This window comes from Pteropus alecto, unplaced genomic scaffold, assembly GCF_000325575.1.
Source record: "Pteropus alecto unplaced genomic scaffold, ASM32557v1 scaffold87, whole genome shotgun sequence".
In the NCBI taxonomy this organism is placed as follows: Eukaryota; Metazoa; Chordata; class Mammalia; order Chiroptera; family Pteropodidae; genus Pteropus; species Pteropus alecto.
This window is the reverse complement of record NW_006443225.1, coordinates 11001662-11020369: the sequence shown is the minus strand read 5'-3', so window position 1 is coordinate 11020369 and position 18708 is coordinate 11001662. Positions and strand designations below refer to the sequence as shown.

The 18708-nt window shown below is 34.5% G+C and overlaps 1 protein-coding gene across 2 annotated transcripts in view; it reads left to right on the top strand.

Moving 5' to 3' along the window:
• ARFGEF1 (ADP ribosylation factor guanine nucleotide exchange factor 1) overlaps positions 1 to 18708 on the top strand; it is a 99118-nt gene that overhangs the window by 36666 nt on the left and 43744 nt on the right. For both annotated transcript variants that reach the window (XR_003043665.1, XM_006924016.3), the window contains exons 6-14: positions 1350 to 1626; positions 3951 to 4061; positions 7151 to 7326; positions 8227 to 8360; positions 10685 to 10919; positions 14007 to 14106; positions 14201 to 14340; positions 14443 to 14551; positions 15098 to 15299. Coding sequence is in view for 1 of the 2 variants with exons in the window: in XM_006924016.3 (XP_006924078.1) it covers positions 1350 to 1626; positions 3951 to 4061; positions 7151 to 7326; positions 8227 to 8360; positions 10685 to 10919; positions 14007 to 14106; positions 14201 to 14340; positions 14443 to 14551; positions 15098 to 15299 (1484 nt within the window). In the remaining variant the exon portion in view is untranslated. The remainder of the gene's footprint in view (positions 1 to 1349; positions 1627 to 3950; positions 4062 to 7150; positions 7327 to 8226; positions 8361 to 10684; positions 10920 to 14006; positions 14107 to 14200; positions 14341 to 14442; positions 14552 to 15097; positions 15300 to 18708) is intronic.

Below are 18708 nucleotides of genomic sequence, written 5' to 3'. Positions count from 1 at the left end.
GATATTTCTAGAGATTTTACAACTCTGGAATAAGTAGAAAAAGCTAGAATTTGACACCTTGCTTGTCTGTGATTCCAAAGCCTATGCTTCCCCTGCTAAACCGTGGTGCGGATTGGCCGAAGTTAGGTTAAGGATGAGATTGAATGGGAAGTCGTAGGTCCGTTGCTGTTACTTTGGAAATTGACTTTCTCATGAATGGGCTAGAGTATTGGTCTGAGAATTCTGTTCTGATTCCAGCTGTGCAGCTAGTCATCCCATCAGTTTCCTCATCTGTAAAATAAGGGATTTAGACCATGTAGACTACTACAGGGCTCTTTCTACCTTTTAGGCATTAAAATCTTTTAATTCAAATTTATTTTATAAATTCACGTAATTCTGGTATTTCCACATAACCTGGTATATTAGTGGGAAATATGAAATGTTCATATTTGACACTGTAAAATACTTATCTTTGTGGAAATTAATTCTGTGAGAATCATTTTTATTAGGTCCTGAGGACCAAAAGAGACATGTCTAAAAGCAGTAAAATGCTAAAAAATGATCCTGATTGTTACTGCTTTTACCATCTTATAAGTGAATCAGTTTTACAGGTAGTATTACATACATAATAATGACTGGTCTCCTAAAATAAAACCCTTAACATTTGTAGATTTTTTTAAAATTTTAATTCTTATTAGGTGACTGATTGGGCAGAGGCATTTAAGTACATTGCAGTTTTATTATTAAATGTAGTTTTAATTTTGTAATTAAAAGACATAGGACAAGATGACAAAAGAACATCCTACAGAAGTGTATACACTGAAAATTCCCTGCCTAACCCCTACTCCTTATAGGTAACCATTATTATTAGCTTCTTACATACCTATTTAGGCTTTGTATCTGTATGTATAAGTAAAAAGAAGTGTGTGTGTGTGTGTGTGTGTTATTCCCCCATCTACCTTTCCTCCTCCCTTAGTGAAACGTTTACTTGATTTTGGATAAGTCCACCATTGGCAACAATCTAATTATTATTCTGAGGCTATTAAAAAGTATTTTAGCTTTTTAAATTTTGTTTGGTGTGGGTAACACATGTTCATTATTCAAACACCAGAAATAACAAAAGAACATATATAGTGAAAGACTTCCATCCCTGTTCTTGTGTACCAGTTTCCATTCCCCTACGCAGTAACCACTGTTACTTGTTTTTGTGTGTTTTAATATATTTTATGTTCTTTGTTTCTGATGGACTACAATTTGTAAGCCTAGAGATGAAGTGACGCTTTATGTAAAGAATTTATAGTTGTGTAAGATTCTCCCTTCAAATTTTTAACAACTTATTTTACAAACATTGGAAATTATTCTATTTCCAGTTGCAGGAAGCCAAACAAATGGAAAAAGAAAGGCATCGACAGCAGCAGCATCTGCTGCAGTCGCCCGTGAGCCAGCACGAGCCTGAATCACCTCACCTTAGGTACCTGCCACCTCAGACTGTTGATCAAATATCTCAAGAACATGAAGGAGAGCTTGATCCCCATACAAATGATGTGGATAAAAACCTTCAGGATGACACAGAGCATGAAAATGGATCTGATATTTCCAGTGCAGAAAATGAACAGACTGAAGCTGATCAGGCAACTGCAGCTGAAAGTAATCTTTTTGAAAGGGGTTCTGGGTGGATGGGTGTATGTGTATATATTAAGGGAAGAGTGTAGGAATGTGTTGTTGGTAAAGAGATGTGGAAAGTAATATAATATAATGGGTATTAGACACATTGTGGTAATTGTGGACTTTCTCCATCCTAGGTGATAAATTTAATTTTACTTCGACCCACGAGACATCTGTTAACAATACTATGCATTCATTAGCATCTCATGAGCAGTATGATTTATAGACTTGTTTTGGAGGAGATGTGTGTTACTAAAGAGGGTTATAAATGTCTGTTAGCATGTTATATAGGAACTTCAGTTTTCTTCTTACATTAATTTCGCAGCAATCAAGAGACCTGTTTAGTAAAGTTTTCTGGAATGTGACTGAAAATTTTAGGAAATCATGATATTACTCAGAAAATATGATAAAAAAAAGTACTGAAGCTAAATATGAAAAGAAATCTTTTGAGTAACCCCTGACATACAAAAAATATTTAGTTTATTTTTATATTGAGATGTTCTTTGACAGTATTTTTCCCAAGTAAATTTATAAGAAAAAGGTTACAAGATTACAAAAATTAAGAGATTTATTTTACAAATCTGTTTTTCTAAAAATAATCACACGAAGTCATTTCCCCCGCTCCCCAAACATTCTGTTTTAGCTATTCTATAAAATTGTTTGGTGGTTCCCTTTGTTCCTCCTTAGGTCAGTGTCCTGTCCATTGTGGTTGTGTGGACCAAGGATGGTTAGGGCTTGGTGACAGTTCATCTGAAATCTGTGATTTTACTTCACTTTGAGGAAACACTTCTATAATTTCAGCTTTTGATTTTTTTCCCCCATATCTTTTCCATAGCTTAATAGTGGCATAAACATCAGCCGTGGCATAAATAGATGCTTTTGACAATTTTTAATAATACTTTACTGTTTACTTTAAAAGGGATAATTTTGAAAAACCAAGTATTCACAGGACTCAAGCTAAGAGTGAGTCTATACCGCGTGTGCAATTTATGTTTTTCTAGCCTGCTTTTGGCAAGAGTTAGATTACTTGCTTTGAATCACATCTCTGTCACTTACTAGCTATGTGACTTTGGACATAATAATTAACTTCTCTAATCATTTCCTATGTGTAATAAATATTACTGTTTCTTTAATCTTTTTCTGTTAGATGGTTTGTATGAGAATTGACTCTTAATTCACCAGTCATTTAAAAGCACATTTTAGTTACTGTGCATATTTAGTTATGTTGAAACTGATATTCAGAAGAGCTAATTTTAGCCAACTGGAGCACAGAAATACAAAGCTTAAGAATGGTAGAAAAATGATCTGTCAAGACATTTATGTTTTTACTCTGCAAAAGACTAAATGCTATTGTGTTTGGATTTCTTTTTAAAATAAGGTTAATGATTTGATATACTTATTTATCAAGTTTCCTGGCATTCAGTATTTTGTAGAATGCAGCAAACCATGATTAGAATCAGTGAGCAATAGGGAGGACAGGCTCCTGGAAGCCAGAATTATGAGTAGTGGTCCTTTATAGTGGTGAGAGTGGGGATATAAATAGCAGCACTATCAGCTAATATGCGGTCTGAGGCCATTTGGTATAGGGCAACGGCTCCCAGAACAGAGTCCAGTTCCCAAAGCCTCCTAAAGTGCTAATTGAGCATTCCTGATATATTTTCAACGTTTAAAAAAACCCAGTGGAAATCCTATTTTTATCTACAATAATCTATACAAACTAACTGGAATGTCAAGTTTTATCGGTTTCTCTTACGTTCAGAAGTTCTGATTGACAGTTATATCTGTTTTGATTAATGTTAAATTGGGGAATGAGTTCTTTACTTTTGAAGTTCAGTTTTACATTGAGTGTGTAGGTTCCGTTGGGGAAAAAATAGTAGAGAGGGGCCGGGAAGCACTGGTGGAGGCCCACACGGCCCTGTCTCTGCATCTTCACGGACCTCACTATCCTAGAGCACAGTGGTGAGCTTAATTAATCAAAGAAAGCTTTAATTACAATTAATGTATTTGGTGTGACATATATTAGAAATGTTTCATTCAAAATACTTGAAAAAGTTTTGGTTCTTAAAAGGAATAATCTAGAAAATTCACATAAGTTGTGTAATTTATTGTCAAATGAATCATTGCTGAAATTGAATTTGTAAAATATTTTAAAATTTGGTTTGGTTATAAATTTTGAAGGTTTAACATGCTTCTAGTGTCATCTATTTGATTTTTTGCTTTAATTCATTTTTTAAAGAAAGTTTTTCATTATAAATATTTAGTAACAAGTTTCCAAAATGTTTTCTTGATTTTTTTTCTTCTTAAAGCATTATCTAAAAATGACATATTATATGATGGAGAAAACCACGACTGTGAGGAAAAGCCACAAGACATCGTGCAGAGCATCGTAGAGGAAATGGTGAACATTGTCGTTGGAGGTAGTGCATTTCACTCAGAATGAGTTTATTCTGTCTTAAGGATTTTTATGTGGCTATGGAGACTCTTTATAATGTCTCCATATGAGACAAAAAAATGAAAAAGGACAAAAAAAAAGGACAAAAAAATGAAAAAGGACAAAAAAATAAGCTCTTTCTTAAATTAGTGAGAATGGGTATGTGTAGAAAATGTATTTAAATATCTTTGCTTATAGAAGACAACTCCTTTTTTTCTCCAGCTTCAGTTACAATTTTACATAAAACCCACCTTTCCCCACCCCATTAAAAAGTGGTGAATGCCATTTTACGTTTTGATTTTATGTTCGGTGGGAGAGGGGCAGGTGCGTATTCTCTATCCTCCTAAATGTGCTGAACTTTTTAATTAGAAAATGTTTAAATCGAATTTGGTTTTGAGTATTTTCTGTCTTTGTTGGAAAAATCATGACTTCTTATACCTTCATTATCACGACTAAGTTATAGTTGATATAGAGCCAGTTTCTATCTTATGGATTGCATTATAAAAATGTTATTTTGTTAGGAATTTTAATCACATTTTCATAAATACTTATTACAGATGTGGTTAGATTTGAGACCAATCCACTGAAGGTGATTTAATTCATGACATCTTGCACAGGACTAAGCATAGTACCTTACCACATATACTTCTAGAAGTATGATTAAATGATCTGAACCATATTTTCTAGGAATTCCTCCAAGATTTTGGTCCATTGATCATATCCTTCTTAGTTTTCCAGTGTTGTTAAAGATTTTGTCTGTCGTTTATATTTCTCCTAGTAATTTTTGTTGGATTCATCAAAGGAGAAAGTAAATTAGTGGGCTCAGTTCACCACTTTGAAAACAGAAGTCTGCACTTCCGTTCGGGGGCAATTGGAGAGAGAATTAGAGGGAAAAAATAGAGAATAATAGCAACTCTATAAAGTACTTTCTATGTAGCCCAAGTGATTTTATGTGCTTTACTTGGAATTATGCATTTAGTCCTCCCCAAACGCTGAGATGTTTGTGTGCTGTTACTATTCTTTTTTTTTTCCCCCACAAATGAGAAAATTGATGCACTGAGGGAATTAAGTTAACTTGTAGGAAGTGGTAAAATGAAGATTTCAACTCAATATCTGACTTCAAAGCCTGAAAATAAAATCAGAAAATGTTTTCAACTCCTTTGAGAAATTTCCTAAAAAGGAAAGTATTATCAATGAATATTGATTATTTCTTTCAGAAATTTTGATAAAAAGAGGGAGAAAAATGGACAGTAGCTGAGGTGTGGCAAAAGATGGATTTTTTTTAACATGAAAAGATTTGAGTGTGTTTGTTGAGTAGTGGGGAAGATCCAGCCATGTGTTCGGAATTGAAAAAACTCAGAGGAGGAGGATACTGCTGAAGGCAAGAAGAGATGGATTTGAGGGCGAGTTAATGGTTCACCTTAGAAATGAGAGGGAAGAAAAAGACACATAGTTGATGTCAAGGAACTTTGTAATCAGGCAGTGGAGAGTGAGGAAGCCTGTGTTAAATTACCTACTTCTTAGCTAAGTGGACGGTGAAAGCCCTTTGTTAAGGGAAGATGGAGGAGGGGTGGTGGGAGGAGATGTAATTGGATGCAGAGAGAAAAAGATTTGGAATATGTGCTTTGGGGAATGATTATCAATTTCCGATAATCATTAAATCTTGACTTCTTCCAGAGAATTTTTTTTATATGTAAGCATTCTTATATATGTAAGATGTATACATATAAAAAATTGTATTTAGTATTAGCATATTAAAGCTTCAGAGGTCCACTGGGGAAGCAAGTGTTTTGTGTAGTACAGAGTTACCCAAATAGGTTTTTACCAGCGAGTATCTTTTTCATTTACCACTTGTTAATTGTACAACATACTTTAGAATAATCCAGTTTAATCTATCTAGGATATTCTGCTTTGGAGAGCAGAAAGCAGTTTCAGAGTAGGAACAGCAGATTTAGTCCTTTCATTACTTGAATCAATCAAAAATTGAGCACATGTTATCAGTTATCAACAAAATTAATAATAGCTACCACTTACTGAGAACCAATTATGTTCTCTATGTATTTGTATGTGCGTGTGCACACGTGTTCTTTGGTGATTCCTCATAGACATTATTATCTTTGTTGCTAATGAAGAAACTTGAGGCAAAGAAAGATGACATAACTTACCTAGTCAAATAGTGGAGACTTGATTGAAACACAGGTCTTTCACATTGTGAAACCTGTGCTCCTTATAGTACAGTATATTTCTCTCATGCTAGCTTATAATTTTCTTTTAATTGGTAGGATGAGAGGAGCGGTTTCCTCCTTGATAACTGCTGAGTTATGGCTATAGACATCTATGCATTCCTTTTTGAATGTAACATGTTACAGCTTAGAGTAGTTCTGATACTGCAGTAACTTGGTGGCATTTGGATTATCTATATTTGTTCTACCACAAGTTATTAATTACAATTATAGTAATTACAAGTGTGATGACTTAGAGTGACATACTGAAAAATATTCAAGGTAGAGGCCATTATTTTCATAGCTATGTTCCAAAGAATATATATTATTAGAGATATTAATAGGTATTCTAAAAAAAGGAGAGGGCTCATGATAAAATAAATTAAAATACTGCATATTGTATATCCCCTTTGGAGAGCTCAGTGTATTAGCAAATTAAAGACTATAATAAAGAAATCTATTTCCCAGCATTTCCAAACTCTTATTTGATAATTGTGTATTTTTTTTTTCAAGGAATTTCTCTTACCATCTTAAGGCATTAGCATTCATCAGAACCCAATTTAGTTTAGTAAATGCTGATATAGACTAAAAGTAAGCTTCTGTTTTGGCACATCCTGGTTAGTCTTTCATCAGCTGAGTGTGTTTCATTGCTATAGCTTCTTAAGGATCATATTTGGATGTATTCCAAATGCATATTTACTTACTAGTAAGTATGCTAACCTTTAAGTAGTGCCAATGCATACTACTTCACATCACTTTTCTACCACTGTTTCATTTTAAATACTCCATGCTTTTTCAGTATACTTCAGTTAAGTCAGGTATATTTGCACATTTTTTATTCTTACTGTTTTAGATATGGGAGAAAGAACTACTATAAATGCAAGGACAGATGGCACCATTGGAGCTATAGAGGATGGTAGCGACAGTGAAAATATTCAAGCGAATGGAATTCCAGGAACACCAGTTTCCGTTGCATATACACCGTCCTTACCTGATGACAGACTGTCTGTCTCTTCCAATGATACTCAGGTATAAATGGGGGTGGGAAAATTCCGTTAATCTTATATATTTATAGGCTCCCAGCACCTCGTGGTTAATATATTCAGTTGATGCTGGTTGATTTCAGTTTGGGAAAATAACAACTTGAGTTTTTTTCCTCATTGATACAAACCAAAACAGTTTATTTCTTTAATTGATAGCTGAATTTCCAACTCCAGTGTTTCTCATGTGTTCACATACTTCCCCACACCCTCGTCCATTGAAATTACATTTAAAGAGAAAATTCTTGTCATATTTATAAGATAACTCTAGTATCATAGGATGAGAAAGAAATTTTAGAAATCTTGGGAACTTCATCTTTTGTTTAGGCAACAATGAAATTCATACTATGGTAGTGATAGCTCGTCTTCATCTTTCCTACCCTATATTTTGTGTGTGTGGTTTTTTTTTCTTTTTAGATAAGTCCTCTAAATCATTGCTCCATACATAGGGGTAACTTTTCGTAGCCTTGTTGACCGTCATTGCCTTGGCAGTCTCCATTGTCTCATGTCTGTCTGCCCAGAGCAGATAAAAAATAAACTAGGACAAAACATGAAGCACCCAGTGACAGCAGAAAGCATAGTTTAGGCTGCAGATGAGATATATTGTCAGGGCACAAAGTGCTAGTTTTGGTTACTAATATTATAAACTGGGTAAATTTTAAAGAGTTTATTTGGCAAAGGGAATATTTTAAAAGAATGCACTTTTAAGGTATTAATGTTGGAGTGGGGATAGGATGTCAAATTAAAGAAAAACAGTGTAGCAGATTCCTTATCTGGTTTCCCTTCCAATAAAACCCCACCTATTACTGAATTAAATAAACTATATAAAGACTGAAATGATTTTACGTTGGCAAATGTCTTCATTACATGGTATTGTTAACTCGTTTAGGAATCTGGAAATTCTTCAGGACCTTCACCTGGTGCTAAGTTTTCCCATATTTTACAAAAGGATGCCTTTCTAGTATTCAGGTCATTGTGTAAATTGTCAATGAAGCCACTGTCAGATGGACCGCCAGACCCAAAGTAAGTAGGTAGCTGTGCTGCCTGATAAATAGTTTTTAAAGCTCGAAAATTACTGTAAGATATCGGGATTTTCTTTTGTTTTTATTGTCCTGTAAGATGTTGAAAAATATATTTTAGGGCTATTTTATTTTTATTATTTATTTATTTATTTATTTATTTCCTCCCCTCTTTACTTCCCCAAACCCCCCACTTCTACCTCTGACCTATGGATGTTGCCGTTTCCCCTTAAGAACTGGATTTCTGAAGGTGGGGCGTCTCCTGCACGCTTGTGGCGTGCATCTAGGGCCTGGCACACCTGGTCCATGGCTCCACCTGGGGTGCAAACCCAGGACCTTCTGCGTGTAAAGCAGACATGCTAACCACTGCACTATGGAGCTGCTTCCTATTTTATTTTTTAAAAAAGCCTATATTAAAAAACACTGAGTTCCAAAACTGCTAGAGTAGATACCTTATGCTATTTCCCAGAGCATACCGACAGCTTTATAGAATTGTGCCTGGTATGTAGTAGGTGCTTAATAAATATCAAATGATTGGCTGAACTCTTATTTCAGTATTTTAAGTAACTTTGGAGTTATTGCAGCCCTGTTAAATGTAGCCTCATACTAGGTTTCTGAAAGCTACCAGTTAAAAGATAATAAAACCTAAGAGAAAGAAATCTTAAAAGTCATAACGAAAGAGAATATGTATCCATTAAGGTCTGGAAAATGCTCTAACGTACCTTTTGCCATGGGGAACAGGAAGTACCTTGCAATAGTAGTCACTTGTCTGATTCCCATCACACATCGTAGTTTAAATTGCAGGAAAGAGCAATTTTTGTAAGTCATCAAATATCTTTTGTGTGATTCAAGTGTAACTAATTCCTGCTTGTGACTGACTTTGGGAGTTATTAGAGAGGCGTGCTTTTCTAATGTTGCAGCATGATGTATTATAACATGACAACTTTGGAGAAAGAAACCTTGGAGAAGGCCTGAGTGGCTTTGAGAAAGGGATTATGAAATGAGAAATGGAAGCAAAACTACTTCATTAAAAAAACTCTAGAACATTTCAGTTTCTAAGTGTCAACTGAGAAGACTAGAAACAGTTATAAAAACTTTATTTTCTGAAATTTTGTTCTATTTTGTCACATTGTACTGATTCAGTGAGAAGCACCTATTAGGCCCAGAAGTGTAAAATTCTAAAATCTTTTTAGATCTAACTCCTTGGAGTCAGAAATATAATTTATTGACGTTTCTGTATTTTGAAAATATAAACTATACAGAAAAAGGATTAGGTTCCGATTGCAATATAAACTTTATTATATTTTCATAAGAATATATTTAGAATTTTTCAATTTTTATTCTCATGAGTGGGAACGATAACTTGTTCAGAAATTGACAATTTTGACATGTCATTCTGAATTGATGAAGACCTACTTTAAGGAGGATATAACTTAAAAATTTGATGTTATTAGTGAAGAAGAATTAAGTTTATGGCATAAGTGTGACTGAATATAGCGTTTGGAATAAATAAAAGAACCAGCTGCTAAAGCATTTAAGTATAGCCTGCATTTGAAAAGTTGCCTGGGATCAGTATCCTTAGCTGGGCTTAAGAAGTCTGTTTCAATGGGAGAAAAATTGTATTTATGAAATCTGATAATTAAAATGCTAGACAGTGATCAGGATGGAGTGTGGTACAGTATATTGATTAGAAAAAAGTTTTTAAATTAAAGCTGAAAACGTGTTTTTCAGTTTTTTTTATTAAAAATTCTTGGAATAAATGCATAAGCTATTAAGAGATTCTAAAAGCCTCTTTGTATATTTTTCAAAAAAAAAAATAACTTTAAACAGTTACTGAAAAAGTAACCTCGAAGTTGTGCTATAACTTGTTAACACAACCAAAAGTTTTTATTAGTGTTTAGAATTTTTGAGTAGCAAAACTAGGAACAAAGTACATTAGACCTGTATATACTAAGTGTGGCACTTAATTTAAGTTCATTATGATTTCTAAAAAGTGAAATATGCTTGTGAAAGAACAAGACAAATCTTGAAATTGTTTTTTGTTCAGAGGAACAGTAACTAATGTTAAAAATGTTAAAAATGAATGATTGTTTTTCCATTTTAAAAGATGAAATTTTGTGGTACAAGAGGACATCAATGAAATTAGCCATTATTAGTGTCTAAGCTTATTCTATACTGTACTTTCTTTTTTATGTTGTAGAGTTTTCTGTTCCTCTCCACTTAAAAGTTTGTGAAAGTATATGGTACCAGGAAATATCTTAAGAACAGCCTTTGGTTACCATAACGCTAAACTTGTCCATATACTGTGCCTTCTTTTTTACATTTTAGGTCTCATGAGTTACGATCCAAGATTCTTTCATTGCAGTTACTTCTATCCATTCTGCAGAATGCAGGACCTGTTTTCAGGACAAATGAGATGTTTATTAATGCTATTAAACAGTACCTGTGTGTTGCACTCTCAAAAAATGGAGTCTCATCTGTTCCAGAGGTTTTTGAGCTTTCTCTTTCCATATTTCTTACTTTGTTGTCCAACTTCAAGACACATTTGAAGATGCAAATTGAGGTATGTTCTGCATTTAGGCATTGTTGAATATTTCATTTGTTTTATGTTAAATCAGATTATTAATACACTGGAAAGTTTTTCAGAATGCGAAATAATATTTGTGTATTGTCACATACTGTTTTTTTTTCTTTACCCATTCAGCTAACATGTGCCTACAAAGCACTAAACACTAGGTAAGAAATGCTAAATCAAGTTAAGACACAGTTCCTGCCTTCAGGGAATTTATGCTAGTTGTATAAATGATAGTTGTCTTGAATTAGCTAGGCCTTCACAATAATTTTGCCATTGTATATATAGTATGTGATCACGGTTTTGGTTATCTTAAAAGAAAGCTCTAAATTTATATACTTTGTATGCATGTATATACTTTTAAGCCATTTAAGTTTTTGGCACTTCAAAGAGGTGATCGAGATGGATTATATTTTTTGGCTTATATTTTAGGACATAGGATGTATAAATCTAGTGTATATATTAGATTCCTAAAGTTTTCTCCCAAGATCTTTGGAAATAGAGTAGCAACCATGTGGTTCTAAAATACTTCCAGAAACTTAGCAAAACTAAATTTGGGAGTCTTCCAAACATGTCCACACATATCGTACAAGTGTACCAATTCCTGATCTTTTGTTTTTACCTTCAAATAATTCTGTATTTAAAAGTAGTACTTTATGTTTTACAGACTTAATAGGTGCTTTTTCCAACTTGTCATTTGTTAAAATAGTTTTGTTTGGGACATTGTATATTTTAGAAATACTTTTATGCTGGTCAGCTTTTGCCTTCATGTTATGTTTGATACGATATAAAAGTTACATTTCAGTTTTTATTTTTTATTTAATTGTAACTCAAGACTAAAAATTCATTAACTCATAGAAAGCATAAATTATTTTCCCAGAATTTCAAGGTAGTTAGGATAATTATATTATCTTTTATTATTTTTGATAATCTGTTTAAATTTATGTAGTACATTATTATGAGAATGAGACAGAATAAGGGCTTGATGTGTAAAGTGAAAGTTTTTCAACTTGGACTGTATTTTTGGACAGGAATCAATTTCTGGTCCATACATGTTGTCAAATTTTAGAAGTTTGCCATATACCATATTAAAATAATGTAAGCATTTAACAACAGTTGCAATTTTCACATAGTTTTTTCCCCCATTATCTTCAGAAACTACAGATAAGAGACTTTTAAAAAAACTTTTGGAACTTTTGCTTCTGTAACCTGCTAAAAGTCTTTCATTTGATGATCAGGCATTTAAATTGCCATTCGACAGTTTTGGAAGACTTTGTGTATCCAGTTACAGATTCTTTGGACACTGAGACTCTACTTCATTAAGTGCTGTTTAGTAGACTGTGAAATATAAATTCTTATGGAATCATATATCACAAAAATCATTTGAGATTACTATTTTTGTAGAGTAAATTTGATACACAAAGTTTTTGTAAGCACAAATTTAAAAGGAAATACTCTGAGAAATTTCCTGTCTTCTCATAGATGGTAGAATCTTATTACAAATTGTTGTAATGTCTTTTTTTTTTTTTTTTACGATAAGGTTTATTTCACTCACCATTGTCCCTTATGGGGAGATTATGGGAATAAAACAAGATGAGTATAGATATGCTTTTGGAAATATAGAACATATTTAAATGCAGGGTGAGCTGTGTTGCAGTTGGAGAAAACCCAACATGCGAAAACCTAAATTTGCAAAACAAAGTTGAGATTGTTGTTAATGAAGATTCATTTTATGAGACTATTCACTTCAGAGTTTCTATAAGGCGATTTTTCCATGGGCATTAACTTATATGTCTGTTTTGGAAAATAGTTTTAAATAGTCGGAATGTACGTGCCTATTGGATATGGCACAACTTCTCAGACCTTGGAATCGGATACTGCTACCCTCATTTCCTATTCCTCACTGATTTGCATTCAGTACCTGCATTTTATCATAGCAACTACTAAAACCCAGGTTTGCAAAAACAATGATGTCATTGAAAGAATATAGCATGGACTACCTGATGTAATGTGGACCCTGTGAATAATCTTTCAAGATACCTAAGAGATGTGTTTCCTTCTGACTTTTACCTCAAAAATTCTCCTAGCATCTCTCTGAGTTTGCTGCAGCATTCTGGGTCACCTCAGTGCAGTGTTTGAGAACTGTGGCCATAAATATTTATTGAATGCCTATCGTATGCCATGCAGTGTGGACACAGTGCTCAACAAGAAGGATATGGCTTCCACCTTCTTAGAGCTATAGTCATATAAGAAGTACTGACATAAAGCAAGCAATAGAAAAGTGATGAATTTTGTGAAAGAAAAGCACATTATAAGGGTACCTCACTCAGTTTGGGGAATTTTGGGGGGAGAAGTTGTTAGTCATAAATATGAATTTCTGTATGTTGTTTTTGGTTTTCTTTTTCAGTCACCCCCTCTTAGATCACAGTCACCTTTCTAAAATTTGGATTGGAAAATTCTTAGCTCTTAAATTGAAATTTATTTAATTAGGTTGATTAACTGCTTTGTGCTTGACATTATTTGGTATAAAGAATAGTGAGCAATAAGTTTTTAGTTTCCAGACAATAGAGATTTCCACTTGTGTGAGTAATTATGAAAATATAACAGTATGTATGAAAACTAGATCTTTTTTATTGTGTGGATTATATCATTTACTTTTAAATCTAGGAACAATAGGCTTGACCAGTAGTATAATGTCTGAAAAACATAACTGATAAACAGAACATAGTTTATGCTGTTTGGGGTGTTAAAAAATGAATTATGAGTTCCATTAGTTTTGTCAATATGTTCAAGAAATGATCACCCAGGGGATCTCCAAATCCTTGTAGATTTCTTTTGTAGTGGCTGTGTGACAGCAAACAGTAGTGTGAAGCGCAGTGCTCTTGCTGCATGGGCTAGTTTAGGTCACCCACCCAAGTTATTTTAGTCCTGATGTTTCAGAGATGGACATAGGAGGAGTTGAACTCCATACCATCCTGGATCCCAGCCTCCGCTCTGCAGCTTTGGGCTGCGTAAGAAGTGATAACAAAAAAGGAATCATAAACAATATTTTAAACAGACCTTTCCCCCTAATCACAGGTATTCTTTAAAGAAATTTTCCTATACATTTTGGAAACTTCTACCAGCTCATTTGACCACAAATGGATGGTTATTCAGACATTGACAAGGATTTGTGCAGGTATTTGAAATTATCCTTATTATCTTATTATATTTAAAAGGTTAAATATACTCATATACTATATGCCTTTTGTTAATGTATTGTATTATTACAGATGCTCAGAGTGTAGTGGATATTTATGTAAACTATGACTGTGACTTAAATGCAGCAAATATATTTGAAAGACTAGTAAATGATCTATCGAAAATTGCTCAAGGACGGGGCAGTCAGGAACTTGGTATGAGCAATGTCCAGGTAAGAACTCTGAAAGCATTTTTAAATTTAAACTTTGCTGAGGAAGTGCACTGTTTGCCTTAAAAGATCTTGTTTTGGTTCTTATTGTGAAATATTTTCTAGGAATTGAGCCTGAGGAAAAAAGGTTTAGAATGCTTAGTGTCAATTTTGAAGTGTATGGTTGAATGGAGTAAGGATCAGTATGTGAATCCCAACTCTCAGACAACTCTCGGTAAGGTGATGTTTTGAGTTATAATTCTTTGTCATTTTAAGTGAATGATACTTTGGAGGATAGTTGCAGATGCCATTAAGCCGATTTCATGATGTCTTTATTCATTTAGCTGACGAAGAAGCATCTTCCTAGAAATATTTTGAATATCACATTAAAGTGAAACATATTTATGCAACTTTTATAGTCATAGAAGTAACATACAAAAGCCGGTATATTTTAAGAAGATTGAATTGTTCGTCTATGTCTGATGTTTACCCTTAGAGAAAAACTCGTAGCTGCGGGGCTGCCTAGAGTAATCCTAGTCCATTGAGAGAAAACTGATCCCCATGAGGCATGAGCTGAGAGCGGAAACCAGTGGACACTCAGCACAGGGACTGCAAAAGGAACTCCTTTTAGTGGTGTAAATTGTATTAATGGCACCTAACACTTTATTTATACTAAACAGATATCTAAGCAACATTGAAATATCTTGCCTTATTTAAGAATTTTTTACTTTGTACATTTTTTTTCTTTGACAGAATAATTTATCAGTTTTTCTACTTACAGGTCAGGAAAAACCCTCAGAACAAGAGACAAGTGAAATCAAACACCCTGAGACAATAAACAGATACGGAAGTTTAAATTCCCTGGAGTCAACATCATCATCAGGAATAGGCAGCTACAGCACACAGATGTCTGGCACTGATAATCCAGAACAATTTGAAGTCCTAAAGCAACAGAAAGAAATAATAGAACAAGGGATAGATTTGTGAGTGTCTGATTTTTAAGGAGCAGTGTGATCAAGTGTCCCTCTGCCACTGCTGTGCTACCCCTGTCCTGGATTCCACTACATCTTCAGCTTATTTATTTTTTTTGCCTTATTACCACCTGTCAGTGAGTAAAGTGGGGCATGGTTCCCCTTATTCCTGCAGTCGATCCCAAACAAACCTTTGTAATGCACGTTAAATTTCACACCACAATTTATTTGCTGTTTTGTGCATCTGTGCAGTTTTGCGTTATTTAGTTCCGTAATAAAATCCCCTATTATATTTCCTCAGTAGGTGACAACTCAAAAAGTTCGAAGTGTGAAACTTCTAACAGCTAGCATTGCTCCTTTATAAGTTTTATATGTTCTCCATTGCAATTGTGCTACTCTTGTTATTGATCCATTATTGCTGATTTCATTTTTATATGCTGATAAGGTGATAACCTCCCTTTCCCACCTGGCTCCTCTACCAAACCTTGAGAGGTCAGTTCTTCATTAGGCCTGCTCCTGGACTGTTTTTCTTGTCTAAATGCTGCTTTTCTCCTTCGTATTGCCCATCTCTTGTTTCAGAGAGATACTGTAAGGGAAAAAGAACTTGTTGATCTTTCTCCATGAATTTAGCTGCTGTAAACTTAAAAATTTCCTTTTATCTTTAGTTGGCTTACTATTTCTGCTATAAAGCATTTCTTCCTGAATCTTAAGCAATTCCTTTTGATGAATGCCTTTTTTTCAGAGTTAATATATATTTAAAAATTGATAAAATGTACACATATTCTTTGTCATATACAGTCTCACAAAATTGCCCGAAGTTGCCATATAATACCTCTATAATTTTTCAGTCAGTATTTACAAATTGTCATGTGTTCCAGATGTACACAAGGTCCTAGAGGAACTTGACGAGTGAAACAACCCTTGCTTGTGAGAGTCTCAAGGTCTAGTATGTGTAAACAGATATTCATATTAAAATTCTGCTGTTCACTCACCAAACACATGTCTGGTACTTGGGACTGTGTACCAAGAGCCATGATGGACACTGGTCCTTGTATGTAAGATTACAGTCTAAATCTGGACAGAATCTATTTTTAAATGGTACTGTGTACAGTCCATAATAGAGTGTTGTACAAAATACTGCCAAGGTCTGATAGATAACTCTTATTTGAATTACTTAGGGATGAGAAAGAGTTATCAAATGGCTTCAAAGTGGAGGTCTCCCTAGCTTCTAGTCCTCCTCTCAGCCACAAGACTTGCCTTCTGCTTCATACTGTTAAGAGAATGCTTTCATGTTATCGCGCTCCCAATGTACTCTTCCACGACTGTTCCTCTCATGTCACTGTGTCCTGTCCCTCTTCCCAGTTTGACCATGCCATATCAGTATGGGCTGTTTATCTCCTGCATCCATCTTAGCATTTCCAGGGTTCTGTCCCTTACTTTGTAACTTCTAGGTGATCATGTACTATCTCACAACTCTCAAGTATTATTTTTAACATAAATAACTCTACTGAAGTCCAGACTCATATCTTTAATTTCCTGTTGGATGTCTCCACTAGCGATTGCATAGCTTCTTACACTCAGCATGGCCATAGCCAGATTTATCAGTTTCCATTCTCTCCATAATCAGCACCCCGATACTCCTACTACAAACAAAAGACAAACAGAATGCCCTATTTCTTTATTTCTTATTTAGCATAGTAACCCCAGCACATTACTAAATTTGTAAGCTAGAATCCTGGGAGTTACCTTAAGTTTTCCCTTTGGATCTAATCTGTCACTAAATCCTATTGATTCTACTTCCTGTCTGCAATTTATTCTCTTCTCCTCATCTCCCATAGTTCTCTTAAGGCAAACCATCACCATTTCTTGCCTTGACTAGTATAATCTTAATTGACTTAACTGTTGATCTTTTTTATTCTTTAGTCTTTCCTCACACTTAGCTAAAGCGATCTTTCTGAATGCAAGTCTTGGTTCTCTTTCTCCCCTTTCTTGCTTGTGTAGAACAAAGCCACAGCTTCTTGTGATGGCATGTAATACCCTTTATGGTTTGGATCTGTAGGACTCTAAGCTTCATCACTTGTTACTACTTGATCTCACCTCATTGTTCCAACAATGCAGAGCTATTTATTATAATATGCCGTTTTATACTTTCATGTATTAGTATGACTTTTTCCTCCCTGAGATGTTTTTTCTTAATATTTATAAAGGATATAGTTATTATTCAAAGTTCAGTTCCATGGTCACCTTCCCCAGGAAGTATATATGACCATCTCTGTTAGTCACTTTCTCTTCAGTGCTGTCTTCTCTGTATACATTATTTGTTGCATTTTTACTATTATAATTTTTTTAAATCTTGTTTCTTTAGTGTGAGAGCTTCTGGAGAGCAGCTTTTGTGTTTATCTCGCTGAAAAATGTTTGATTTTAATTCGCGTACATGGCGGTGGTTGATTTAGAACTTAATGGGGGAATCATTAGGACAGAACAGGGAAGGACATTTCAGATTGAGGATGGCATGTGCAGCGGGCACAAGAGGAAAGGGAGAACATTTGAGGACTCCTTCCTGTTAAGCATGCCAGGGGCAGTGTGGAGTGGGGGTGATAGGAAGTAAGAAGAAAGCATTGAGTTGGGACCAGATTATAGAAGGCCCTGTTCTCCATGAAGAGCCGTTTTTGCCTTGTTCTTCTTGGCATTGGCCATACTATTGAAGGATTTTAAGCAGAGGAACAGCAGCATCAGATTTCCTTGTTGGAAAGACAACTTTCCCAACAGCCCGAAGGATGTATTAGAATGTGAACAAAACGAGATAGACCATTTAAGAATCTTGCAATACCCAGGTGAAGTAAATGATCTGGAAACAGGTGACATTTGATTGAATCACCTCTTTAAGCATGAAGGAGAATTCCCTAGTGAGTGGAGCAGGTGACAGGCATGCAGAGAAAGTAGACTGCAGATGCATTATGTTTAGGGGACGAGATAGGATATGTGGGAGTATATGAGAGAGAGGCTGTGAGAACCTGGAGCCATACTGAGAAAGGTTTTGTGTGTCAGTCTAATCAGTTTGGGCTTTATTTTGCAAATATTGAGTATCTGGAAATTTTTTTTTTTTTTTTTTTGTATAAGGGAAATAATACAGTCAGATTGTGGCTAAAGCAGAAAACTTAGAATTAAAGGGTATATGTAGAATGAGCCAAGATTACCTAAGCAGTAAGGAGAATATGTGTATTAAAATTATGAGGTATTCGAACTATTCATATCCTTACTCAAAGTTCATCAACTACATGGCAACTATCTCACATAGTCTATGAAATGATCTGTATCAAGGATAACGGTGGCTTCCATTTGAGACTCTTTTCTAAAAAGAAAATAAATAAAACTTTGCATACTGTAACATTTTTTGTACAGCATTGATTATATTAAATAT